The sequence below is a fragment of the Pituophis catenifer genome, unplaced genomic scaffold (assembly GCF_029215685.1).
Source record: "Pituophis catenifer annectens isolate HBS135680 unplaced genomic scaffold, rPitCat1.0.hap2 SCAF_6, whole genome shotgun sequence".
NCBI classification, from domain to species: Eukaryota; Metazoa; Chordata; class Lepidosauria; order Squamata; family Colubridae; genus Pituophis; species Pituophis catenifer.
Genome location: NW_027256886.1, coordinates 56,222,264 through 56,233,107, shown reverse-complemented (window position 1 = coordinate 56,233,107; position 10,844 = coordinate 56,222,264). Strand labels below are relative to the sequence as shown.

The following is a 10,844-nucleotide window of genomic DNA, read 5'->3' as shown; positions in this document are numbered from 1 at the left end:
TCTGTATAGGTAGTTCTCAACTTATGACCACAATTGAGCCCATTTCTGTTGCCAAGTGAGACAATTGTTACATGAATTTTGCTCCATTATATGATCTTTCTTGCCACAGTTGTTAAGTGAATCACTGTAATTGTTAAGGTAGTAACACGGTTGCTAAATGAATCTGGCTTCCCCTTTGACTTTGCTTGTCAAAAGGTTGCAAAAGGATCATGTGACCTCACGACACTGTAACCATCATATATACGAGTCAGTTGCCAAGTATGAATTCTGATCATGTAACCATGGGGATACTGCAGTAGTCATAAGTTGAAAAATGGTCTTAACTCATTTTCTCAGTGCTGTCATAACTTCAGACAGCTGCTGAAAGAACTGTTGTAAGTTGAGGACTACCTGTACAGTAATATCAAAAGAATAAATAGCATTAATGATCACCAACCTTGGCTGGAGATTGTACTAAAAGAAGGAAAATGGAGCAGGTAGGACACCACTGAGAATAGTGAGTTGCCTGAAATCAGAAACTCTGTATTTTTTTATATATAATAAGATATAAAGGTGATGAAAGAATATATTCCAACCTGGATTTTTGCCACCAACAAAAGGAAGTCATTTTGCATGAAAAATAGAATCACAATACTTTAAACATTTGGATTAGGATGCTAATGAGGTACATTTATTCACATTAAACTCATTTGGTAATGATTTGGTTTCCTGGTGATAATATGGAAGTGGTTGATCACTGCCTTGTTCAGCCTTTTTAAAATTCCTGGTACAACCTATAACCCTGGGATTTCTTTGTGAACTTACCTGCAGGTATTAAGCATGCCTAATATTCTTGTTGATTCTGATCGTTGAAATCCATTAGGCATGATGAACTAATTGGTGTAGTAGACACCTGTTAAAAGTTATCCTAGCACTTTTATTGCTTTCATTTAGCAAGACATGGGGCTCTTTCAGCCTGCTTGCCTGGCTGTTAATGAGGAGCTTAGAAGGAGACTTGTCTATCTCTGCAAGAGCCATAATTATAGGCAATTAATACTGAACGCTGACAGAAAAAAAATAGTGCCCTTTAATTAAACATCTTCAAGCAGGAAATAATATTCTTAAGATTGAATAATAGATTCTACCATTCAGAACTAAATTTAACTTTTAAAAGTACACAGGGAAGCTGTATCTATTACAGATAGCTTTATTGTTAAATTTCCATCACACCGTTGATATCACTTCATGAAGCAAAATAAAATGCTACTGTTTATTAAAATACTTTTTAACAATATCATCTGTCTCTTGGGAAAATACAGAAGTTATATCAAATGTACTATTTTCTACATAAAACTGATTTTCTTTATTAGTCTTTTGTTTTAACTTTTCTAAGAATTTTACTTTCTGCTTGTTGAGCTCCTCTGACAAAATCTTCATCTCACTTGGAGTAAGGCTTTTGGCTGGAAAACAAAACAAACGATGAAATGCTGTTGTTTAAACTTTGTGTTATTTTAACGTTTGAGAAGGAAAAGCTATTATCTAAAAAGAAACATGGCTATAGCTATAAAATAGATCCATAAACATGTCTAGGCCATAATGTGGTGTGTTTCCTTTGGCTTAGCAGGTTCTACAATCAGCCTCTGTAGTATAAGAAACATGTTTCATGTGTTGTATAAACCCAGCCAATTGTGATTTAGTCTATAAATCAGCTTATCAACTCCATAGAGTACACCATCAATATATATTAAACTTTTGAGGCTTAATTTTATACCTATAATACCCAACCTCCCAATAAAAGGCAACCAACCTTTCAACGGTAAGATTACTATCCTTCTCAGATATATTACAGCCAGCCGAGCTCTCTGATGTCCTGGCTAGAAAAGTCTTAGTGTAATATATAAACCAGCTCTGCCATTGCAGAACAATGATCTGCCAAGAACCTTTCAATTGCCAATAATATATATGATTTCTTCTGTGTATGAAAACAGTCTCAGCAATAAAATATTCCATAGGCATCATTTGTTAGCACTGTCTTCAGAGCAATAGTTAAATTCCCTCTAATGAAAGCTAGTTCGGTCCAGTGGCTAAGGTATCAGGCTAGAAACCAGAAGTCTGTAAATTCTTATTCCTCCTTAGGCATGAAAGCTGGCTGGTTGACTTTGGGGCAGCCACTCTCCCTCAGTCCATGACATTAGGCTCGAGATACAAGCCAGTCAATTCCTATTGCAACCTATCGGAAAAAAAGCAGACCCTCCCCCTTCCTTGCAGTAAAATTCTCGGAAGAAAAAAAGTTACATTCCCACTAGTAAAGTCATCCCTAAGTCTTGCTCAACATACCTTTAGCCTTCTGCATTATTTCAGAGATTATTCGCCTGAGAACTTGATCAGCTTGATGTAGAACATTGCTTGCACATATAGCCCGATCCATCTCCTAGTCAAGATCAACCAAAATTGTTTTAATACTGTTGTTACTGATCCTTAGTACACCAGAATTCTGGATAGTAACATGGATGGTGTCGTAAATTTGATAAATAAATGAGCAAGAATTAACAATTCAGATTACTTTGTATTGGAACAATTCTAGGTTACTTTCTGAAAGTTATTCGTCTTCCCTGCCAAGTTTTGGCATAGCCCCGAAGTGCATGCTTCCAATTCTGTAGCAAGTCCCCTCCACAATCTAATTTTATATACAAGGGTTGAATGAACAGTATTGCCTCCACCTCGGTAACTTTAACTTAAATGGCGATATTTTAATGCAAATGGGAAATAATTCTTGAAATGAACTATTTTGTTACCTGTATTCATTCTCCACCTAATCACTACATATTTTTGCCAATGATGAACAAGCTTCTTAAAACCTTAAAGATTCTATAAATCCTTTCCATCTCATTTGATGTCCAAAAATTTGTTTATTCAATTTTAGAGAAAAGTAGAAGTTTCCTGGCTATAGAGGAAAAGGGGGGGGGGAATACCCAAGATCCAACTTCGGGCCGGAACTAGGGAGAGGCACTGCTGAGACACTTACACCAACCCTCCTCCTTCAGATTAAAATTCTGTTTATCAGATCATTGTGTAGATTGTGGCTCTTCCTTTTGTTTCCCAAGGTTATTCCCACATACAATTACATAATGCAACCTTTTCTCACAGCAACTTTCCATCAATTGAATTGAAAGAACAAGATGCTAAAGAACACATCTGAACTTCTAGTGCATCATTACTGCCGTCTGCTTGCAGTTTATAAAATTGGAGGCATTATTTTTCATTTAACTCTCACACCAACATTAATAATACTAAGTAGGATTTGCTTTTATATTTTCAGGATACAGTGTCTTTAAGCCAAAGATCAACATTTAAGATTGTGAAACTGGTGATGCGTTTTATAAAAAGGCCAGGAGACAATTTGGAAAAATTTACATTTTGTCTTAGGAACTTTAAAAATAGAAAACAATCTTAAGAAATAAGATGAGGTGTATTAAAAGCCTTCTGAGTTGTAATCATTTTTTTTATTCTATTCAGCTTTTGGGAAGCAGAAATTGAACAGTAAATTAGATTTATATTTTTATATAATGTTTGGCTTCCATAGAATGTTCAGTCCATTGCCTCCAAAGTGAGTGGCCTCAAAAGCCTCTCCATTAGTTGAACAAACCATGTGACACACGCACACACATTGATTAGATACAATATAATTAAAATGAATCTGGGTTCTGCATCTATTCCATTTCACCTGCTTCTGAAGTGTCAAAGACCAATTATGTGTTGGTCCCTTTTATACAGTCTTTTGATCATTTTAATATGTTAATTTTAATGCCGAATGCTTTTAATGTTTTTAATGTTCTCATTATTTTATATTGTCCTTTTATGATGTTGCAAGCTGCCCAGGGTCACTTGATAGTGGGATGCGTAGCATATAAATTTAAAAAATAAATAAAAATTGCAATCTTCCATTGCAATCTTTTAGAAAAAAAACTGGACATTCCTGGTATAAAACAGTGGATAGCTTTCCAACTCTCTTTTTTATTTTTATCCACAATGGCAAGGGCTAAATATTTTATCCCCATCAAGGGCTTCCTATATATAGCAAATCTCCTGAACTTATTAACCCACATAATTCAAGGTACCTTTTCTTCTGTATTCTCTTCCATGGGTTTTACTGGATTTTCCAAAGCAGAAGATAACAAATTAAACACCTGAAGACTGAAAAAAAATATAAAATTAAATTGCAAATGCAAACATACGATGTCTGAGATCAATGGGATCAATAACATCCATCTAAAAAGCTAAACCCTGAAGAAATTCAATGTACAAACTGTAATTCAGTACAAATGAATATGAATTTCTCTATAAGTAGAAGCCTTCTCCCTCCCCCATATCTTCCAAAATCAAGTTTTACTAGACTATGTAAGAAGTTTTCCCTCACAAGTTCCTTTCCTCTGAGGCAAGAATGCTACAAAGTGCCCAGAGATCATTATAAAAAGAATATAAATAATTGTTTCAATGAGATCACTTACTTATCTTCTAATGAAAATTCAGCACTTTTCACAATAAGGCTATTTTGCTCCCACATGTATTTTTTTGAATTTGGACATTCTAGCTTTTCTGCCATTGCAAATATGGTTTCCTCAGGTAATGGCTGCTTTCTCTGAGAATTTCTCTCTAAACAAACTTCAACCTGGCAGTCTAGGAACAATTGACAGAAGCCCAACGAATCTAGAAAATAAAATATATGTTTATCAAAACCGGCCATTTAAAACTCATTGTACACAGACTGTGTAAGATGCACGGTGTAAAATTAAAAATTAAACAATGGATTAAGAGGCAATTAAATATTTATTAAATGTAATCACACACAAATCTGCGTAGCTATTTAAACAAGTTTTTCAGGTTAAATCTTGTCAATATACAAGCAAGAGAATTCTAAAATGCATAGATGCATTACATAAAATGCATTGCATGAAAAATAGTTTTGGAAAATGTAAAATATCAAACAGGAATATGAGGTGATCAGTTTTCCCCTTCTGAGTTTATTAAGTCAGTGGATTACATTCTCCTTCAAGCGAGAAAAGCTTCCCCCTTTGGTGTTGAAAGAAATACTCCTATTGGTGGCTGAAGTAATTTGACTCTCCATCTCTCAGAGATGTATGGTCCTCTTCCAGCCAAGGTCATCAGGATGCGAAAAGCCATTTCTATACTCATGCCCCAAAATTTCTAAGTATATCAAAAACAACAGTTCACAAAAAATATGTAAAAAATAGATAGTGACATCCTGTACCATGGATGGCTGCCCACTAAAGATGTTTTGGTAGAGATGTTCTATGCAGCACTTTATTGATTTGTAGGACAGCACCAAAGATGTAATTGAGAAGTTCAACCCTGCTCACCAAGAAAAATCCCTTTTAACTACAACAGCTCAACATATGGTTTGTGTTGCTGAATCGTGAGGTTGAATCACTGGTATAAAATATAAAATCCAACTTACACTGGCGAGCTAACTGGTACACTTCATATCTCATGCTCCGATAATAAAAGTTGTCATCTAAAATAAAATATATTGGCCTGAGTGGAATGAAATCTATTAAATATTGACAAGATGCAGAGTCTTCTGTTCCTGCAGATATTAATCCTTGTTCCATCAAATAGGAGACAAAACTTTTCCACATTGTTTCAGTTCTGTTTGAAGGAGGAAAGTAATGGCATCCTTTAATAAGAGCCTGAAGGAAGTGTTCAAGGTACAATAATAATTCATGCCGGTATGATCTCCAATGAGAAATCTATAACGTAAGAAGACAATTATTCATGTTAGATTACAGATTGGCTGCAATCTGGAGCAGCTATCAACGGCAACAAATGCACTGTTATTTACCTCAGTGTAAAATGGAGATTTGATCTCCATAGATTTTGATTTGTTGGTCATTGTATTTTAGGTCACAGGCAATTTTTTCTGTCTAGCCATCTCATTCTATTTAATTTAAATCCTTTTCCCACATACATATTTTGATAGAAAGCTCAATTTCACCATAATGGTGCTGCTAGAGTCTTTCCAGAAAAACTATCCAAACTATCCAAACAGATTAGCACCTGACCCTCTCAAAATTAGACAAAGGATTCAGTGCAGAGCATTTGAAGGGGCATTTTGTAAAATGCATGCCCGTGAAGAAGGTGCCCTTCCTCATTAAATTTTCATTAAATTTTCATTCAGCACAGCAGCTGCATCCTCCTGAAGACCCAGCTCAATTGCTTTAAAGGCCTTTTCAGATTATCTCCATGTGCAGGTGTGTTCAGAGAAAACTTTCTGCTGGAACAGACTGCAAAGCAAGCTGTGCATGCGTAGAATTGTAAAAAAGCAGCGCAGGTGAACTTTCTGGAATATGTAGTTGCTTTGATTCTTTGAGAAAGGATGATTTTGCTTATGTCCACAGGCTTCGGGAAACACTCCTTCAAATATTTTATACAACTCTTGTAGCAATGCTAACTTCCACAGGAGGACAACCATCACTGCAGCCCTCCGCCAATCTTGGCTTTATGGCAGAGTGGCTAGACGGAAGCTTCTGTTCAATTCAAAACACATGAAAGCTTGCTTAGAGTTTGCAAAAAAGCACTTGAAGGACTCTCAGACTGCGGGGAACAAGATTCTTTGGTCTTATGGAACCAAGATTGATCTATTTGGCCTCAATTCTAAACATTATGTCTGGAGGAAACCAGGCACCGCTCATCATCTGCCCAATATCATCCAAGAGTGAAGCATGGTGGTGGCAGCACCATACTTTGGGGGTATTTTTCAGCAGCAGGGACTGGGAGACTGGTCAGGGTTGAGGGAAAGCTGAATGGAACAAAGTACAGGTATATCTTAATGAAAACCTGTTCCATAGCACTCAGGACCTCAGACTGAGCCGAAGGTTCACTTTCCAACATGACAACGAACCTAAGCACAGAGCCAAGACAACGCAAGAGTGGCTTAGGGACAACTCTGTGAAAATCCTAGAGTGGCCCAGCCAGAGCCCTGACTTGTATCCGATTGAATATCTCTGAAGGAACCTGAAAATGGCTGTCCAACAACAGTCACCATTTTATCTGACTGAGCTTGAGAGGATTTGCAAGGAAGAATGACAGAAAATCCCCAAACCAGGTTTGCAAAACTTGTCACGTCATACCCAAAAAAACTCAAGGCTGTAATTGTTGTCAAAAGTGCTTCAACGAAGTACTGAGTGAAGAATCTGAATACTTATGCCAATGTGATATTTCATTTTTTAAAAAAATAAATCTACAGACATTTCTAAAATTCTGTTTTCACTTTGTCATTATAGGGTACCGAGTGTAGATTAATGAGAAAAAATGAATTTCAACAACTGTAGAATTAGGCTGCAGCATAATAAAAATGTGAAGGGGGTCTGAATACTTTCTGAATGCACTGTATACACATTGTACAGTGCATACCATACTTATGTATGTATGTATTTGGTTCTTGGCTTATGACAAGTCACTTAAGGACTGTTCGAAGTTACAACAGACCTTCCAGACCTACTTTGTACTTGTTTCTGGAATATAGATTATATATATAATCTATTATTAGATTATATATTATACTTTATTAGCAAATTTAGGACTACATATTCACAAGATAAGCTTCATTGTAATTTTAAAAATAAAATACTGAACTAATTAAACTATAAAGTTAGTATGAAATCTGAAAATGCCACAGTGCAATGATTAACACCAAAATACCACAGTGCAATGACAACAACCAATGTGTGTGTGCCTGTGTACATGCACATGTACACACACCCTTAATGCCTTCATTACACCAAACTGGTTCTAAACATCAAGCTGGGATTTAACTCTGATTTATTCTCATAATTTGCTATTTGCTGTTGATTAACTTACTGAATTTGCATTAAAAATACTTTAGTGAGAAAATCTTCTAACTGCCCAGAGTCTTCTGAAGTAAGTGATAATAAGGTAATGTCTAACCCTAATCTTACCTCTGTTTCACTGAATGCTTCCAAAGGAATGAGATCGTCATAACTGAGAAGAATGCAGGACCATCCTTTGTGCTTCCTCAAGGAGGAACTCAGTGCTTGTGCTGTCCTAGTTTTACCTGCTGCTGGTAAACCACAAAGCACACATAGTCCCAGCTGATGGCCTCCAACTCTCTCTTGCTCCATGCTTTCCCCTTGATGAAACTTCCGTGAGACCAAGGAACTGACGGTTTAATGCATTAACTTAACGTTGCAACGTATTTGCTGTTGCACACGAAGAATGATCAGAAGTGCCAGTACTGAAGAGACAATGGCTTTGTCTGAATACTTTGTTTTCTGATAGCTTTTGATGCCACACTTTTCCTACTTAGAAGAACAAGGACGCTTAAATAAACAACAAAGAAACTTGAGTTGTTACTGTTGCAGATAATCGACAGTACATAAAAAACACATGCATACATCAGAATAGAGGGCAACTGTTATACTGAAAATGGACACATTGAGATCTATTTTTAAAAAATAATAACATTTTTCAGTTTATTATTTATTAGAGTTTTATTCTGTCTTTATTATTTTATAAGTAACAAGGCGGTGAACAAGGTAGACACCTTCCTCCTCCTATTTTCTCACATTTATCACTTTTCATAAGTTCTAAAAATCAATATCAAAGGTGTGATTTACATTTATCATGCTGTTTGTTCAATAACCCACAGTAATTTTTAAAATTAATTTAAAGAAGTTAAAGGAAGTTAAAATAAGATGGACATTACTGCCACCTACTGATGTTATGTATAAATTAAAAAAAACCCCATATTCTCAATAATACCAATTATTGTGATTTAAAAACAGCACTCTATGAAAAATAGAAATTTGAAAAAAAAAACTATTTCACAACCTTATAACCCTCAGTCCTGAGCGTTTCATTTTGTTTTAAGTTGGTACTAAAGATGAATCTTGATAGATTTATGAATTAATGAGATGGATATTTACTGTTGCTTTATGTTCCTATTGGGGAATTCAGATGTAACAATTTCATAACTTTTCAGTAAAATACTGAATCTAGACCAAGAATATCTACCATCATAATCTATCTTGTTTGCAGGCATAACAGAATAGCCACTATTTTTTTAAAAAATATTGTAAGATGTTTGAATTTACGGGGTAGGAGTAAATGCCTTGGATTATTTTGCAGGGGCTTGCATCTCTCCAACCTTTGATTTTAGCATCTTCTTCATTCCCGCTCCAGATTGCCAAAGTCCCCAGTTCATACCACTTGCTGAACTAAGCCAGTGAAAAATGAGGCAGTGGCTGTCACAACCAGGCCATGTTTGTTAAATGTTAAACCTGGTTCCAGGGACATATGTGCGTGATTTAGCCCATTTGGTTATTTTAAGTAATGCACTGGGCAAATTCAGTACCCAGAGATTAAGTGGCTGGTCTGAACCCAGCCAGTGTTTAAAAAGTCTTCCCTTTGCCACTTACCTTCTCTCCCAGACTTGTTTATCGAGTCGCTTCTTTCTACCCTACTCTTTTTTATCCATTCACCTGCCCTCGACAGCAGTCACCCCTTTTCCCAGCCAAGAGAAAAAAAAAAAACAGCTATTCCTACCTCTGCCAGCGACACTCTATCTTCGTAAAGGGGAGGACTCTATCATTCGCTTACTAAAGTCCGCAGGCGAGTGTACGCGTTGAATTCTGGGAGTTGAAGTCCACGCATATCAAAGTTGCCAAGATTTGAGACACACTGCCCTAGGGTTGGAAATCACAGTCACGAGTAGCTTCCTCCTCCTCCTCCTCCCCAACAAGTCACGCCGGCCGAATTCATCCAGCACGCTAAGCCACAAACGAGGAAATCACTGTTTGGCTTTAATGTGTGAACCTATATTCAACATAATTGGACCTAATTGGATATAAAAGGGGAACATGCTGATACATGTGATGTTAACTCGGACCAGATTTTTTAAAAAATTAAAGGAAACAGTTGCAGTGGGAAGAAGAAGAAGAAGAATATAAAACTTCCAGCTCCATATAGTCCATAGAACCCAGTCAATGGTCTTCCACTTCGAGTTTTATCGCCTGCTTTGGCTTCTCCCTGGCAAACACAGCCAGGAAATGGCAATTAACTCAATTTCCACAGCTTGGAAATGGCAATTAACTCAAAGGTTGCCTGCCTCCACGTTCACACAACCGGATCTGCGATCGGCTGAGGACGCGGCTGGAACTGCATTAAGATGAGAAAACATTTTATTTCCGAAAGCCGGGTTTTTCTCATTTTCCAGAAATTGCACTGCTACCGAAAGTACAGGCATTAGGAAAAAAGAATCGACGAATAGCCAATAGGAAGAGGAGACGTTTGTTGGCCAACGGCTATTGGATCCGCGGCGCCCAGCTTGCTTCTGATTGGGTGAAAGCAATAGAAGATCAGGTCTGTCCTGAGAGGGAATATTCCTTAGTCCCCCCACCCTCCTCCTTCTAAGGACGATTTTACGGTTTGCGAAATTGTCACTTCTGCCGACTGGATATACACTAAAGCAAAAAGTCTACTCTATGGAGATTCTCAGTCATCCAGGTGATAGTTGTCCCAAAGGTGCTTTTTCAGGAGGCAACTGGACTTTCTGGTTTTTTTTTCTTTGAAGACGTTTCGCTTTCCATCCAAGAAGCTTCAAAGAAAAAAACAAAGTCCTGTTGCCTCCTGAAAAAGCACCTTTGGTACACTGAAGCAACTTTTTTCAAACTTGGCAACTTGAAGATATGTGGACTTCAACTCCCAGGATTCCCAGGCAGCCAGCTGACTGAAGAATCCTGGGAGTTGAAGTACACACATTTTATAAATTGCCAAGTTTGGAAAACGCTGCATAATGGGAAACTCCACTGCTTTGGAATGATTTTAGG

At 37.0% G+C, this 10,844-nt stretch overlaps 1 protein-coding gene across 3 annotated transcripts; it reads right to left on the bottom strand.

Annotated features, from left to right (window-relative positions):
• Positions 1-1,170: 1,170 nt before the first annotated feature.
• PSTK (phosphoseryl-tRNA kinase) lies at positions 1,171-9,566 on the bottom strand. Of its 3 annotated transcripts, none has more exons than XM_070944961.1 (7): positions 9,435-9,566; positions 7,956-8,336; positions 5,456-5,747; positions 4,488-4,686; positions 4,098-4,173; positions 2,317-2,410; positions 1,171-1,439 (listed from the first exon to the last, which is right to left on the bottom strand). In XM_070944961.1, the coding sequence occupies exons 2-7, from the start codon at positions 8,136-8,138 to the stop codon at positions 1,243-1,245; spliced, it is 1,041 nt and encodes a 346-aa protein (XP_070801062.1). In that variant the 5' UTR covers positions 8,139-8,336; positions 9,435-9,566; the 3' UTR covers positions 1,171-1,242. The 3 variants fall into 3 exon arrangements, with proteins under 3 accessions (XP_070801062.1, XP_070801063.1, XP_070801064.1); XM_070944962.1 differs by having other exon boundaries at positions 7,956-8,318; XM_070944963.1 differs by having other exon boundaries at positions 7,956-8,315.
• Positions 9,567-10,844: the final 1,278 nt, after the last annotated feature.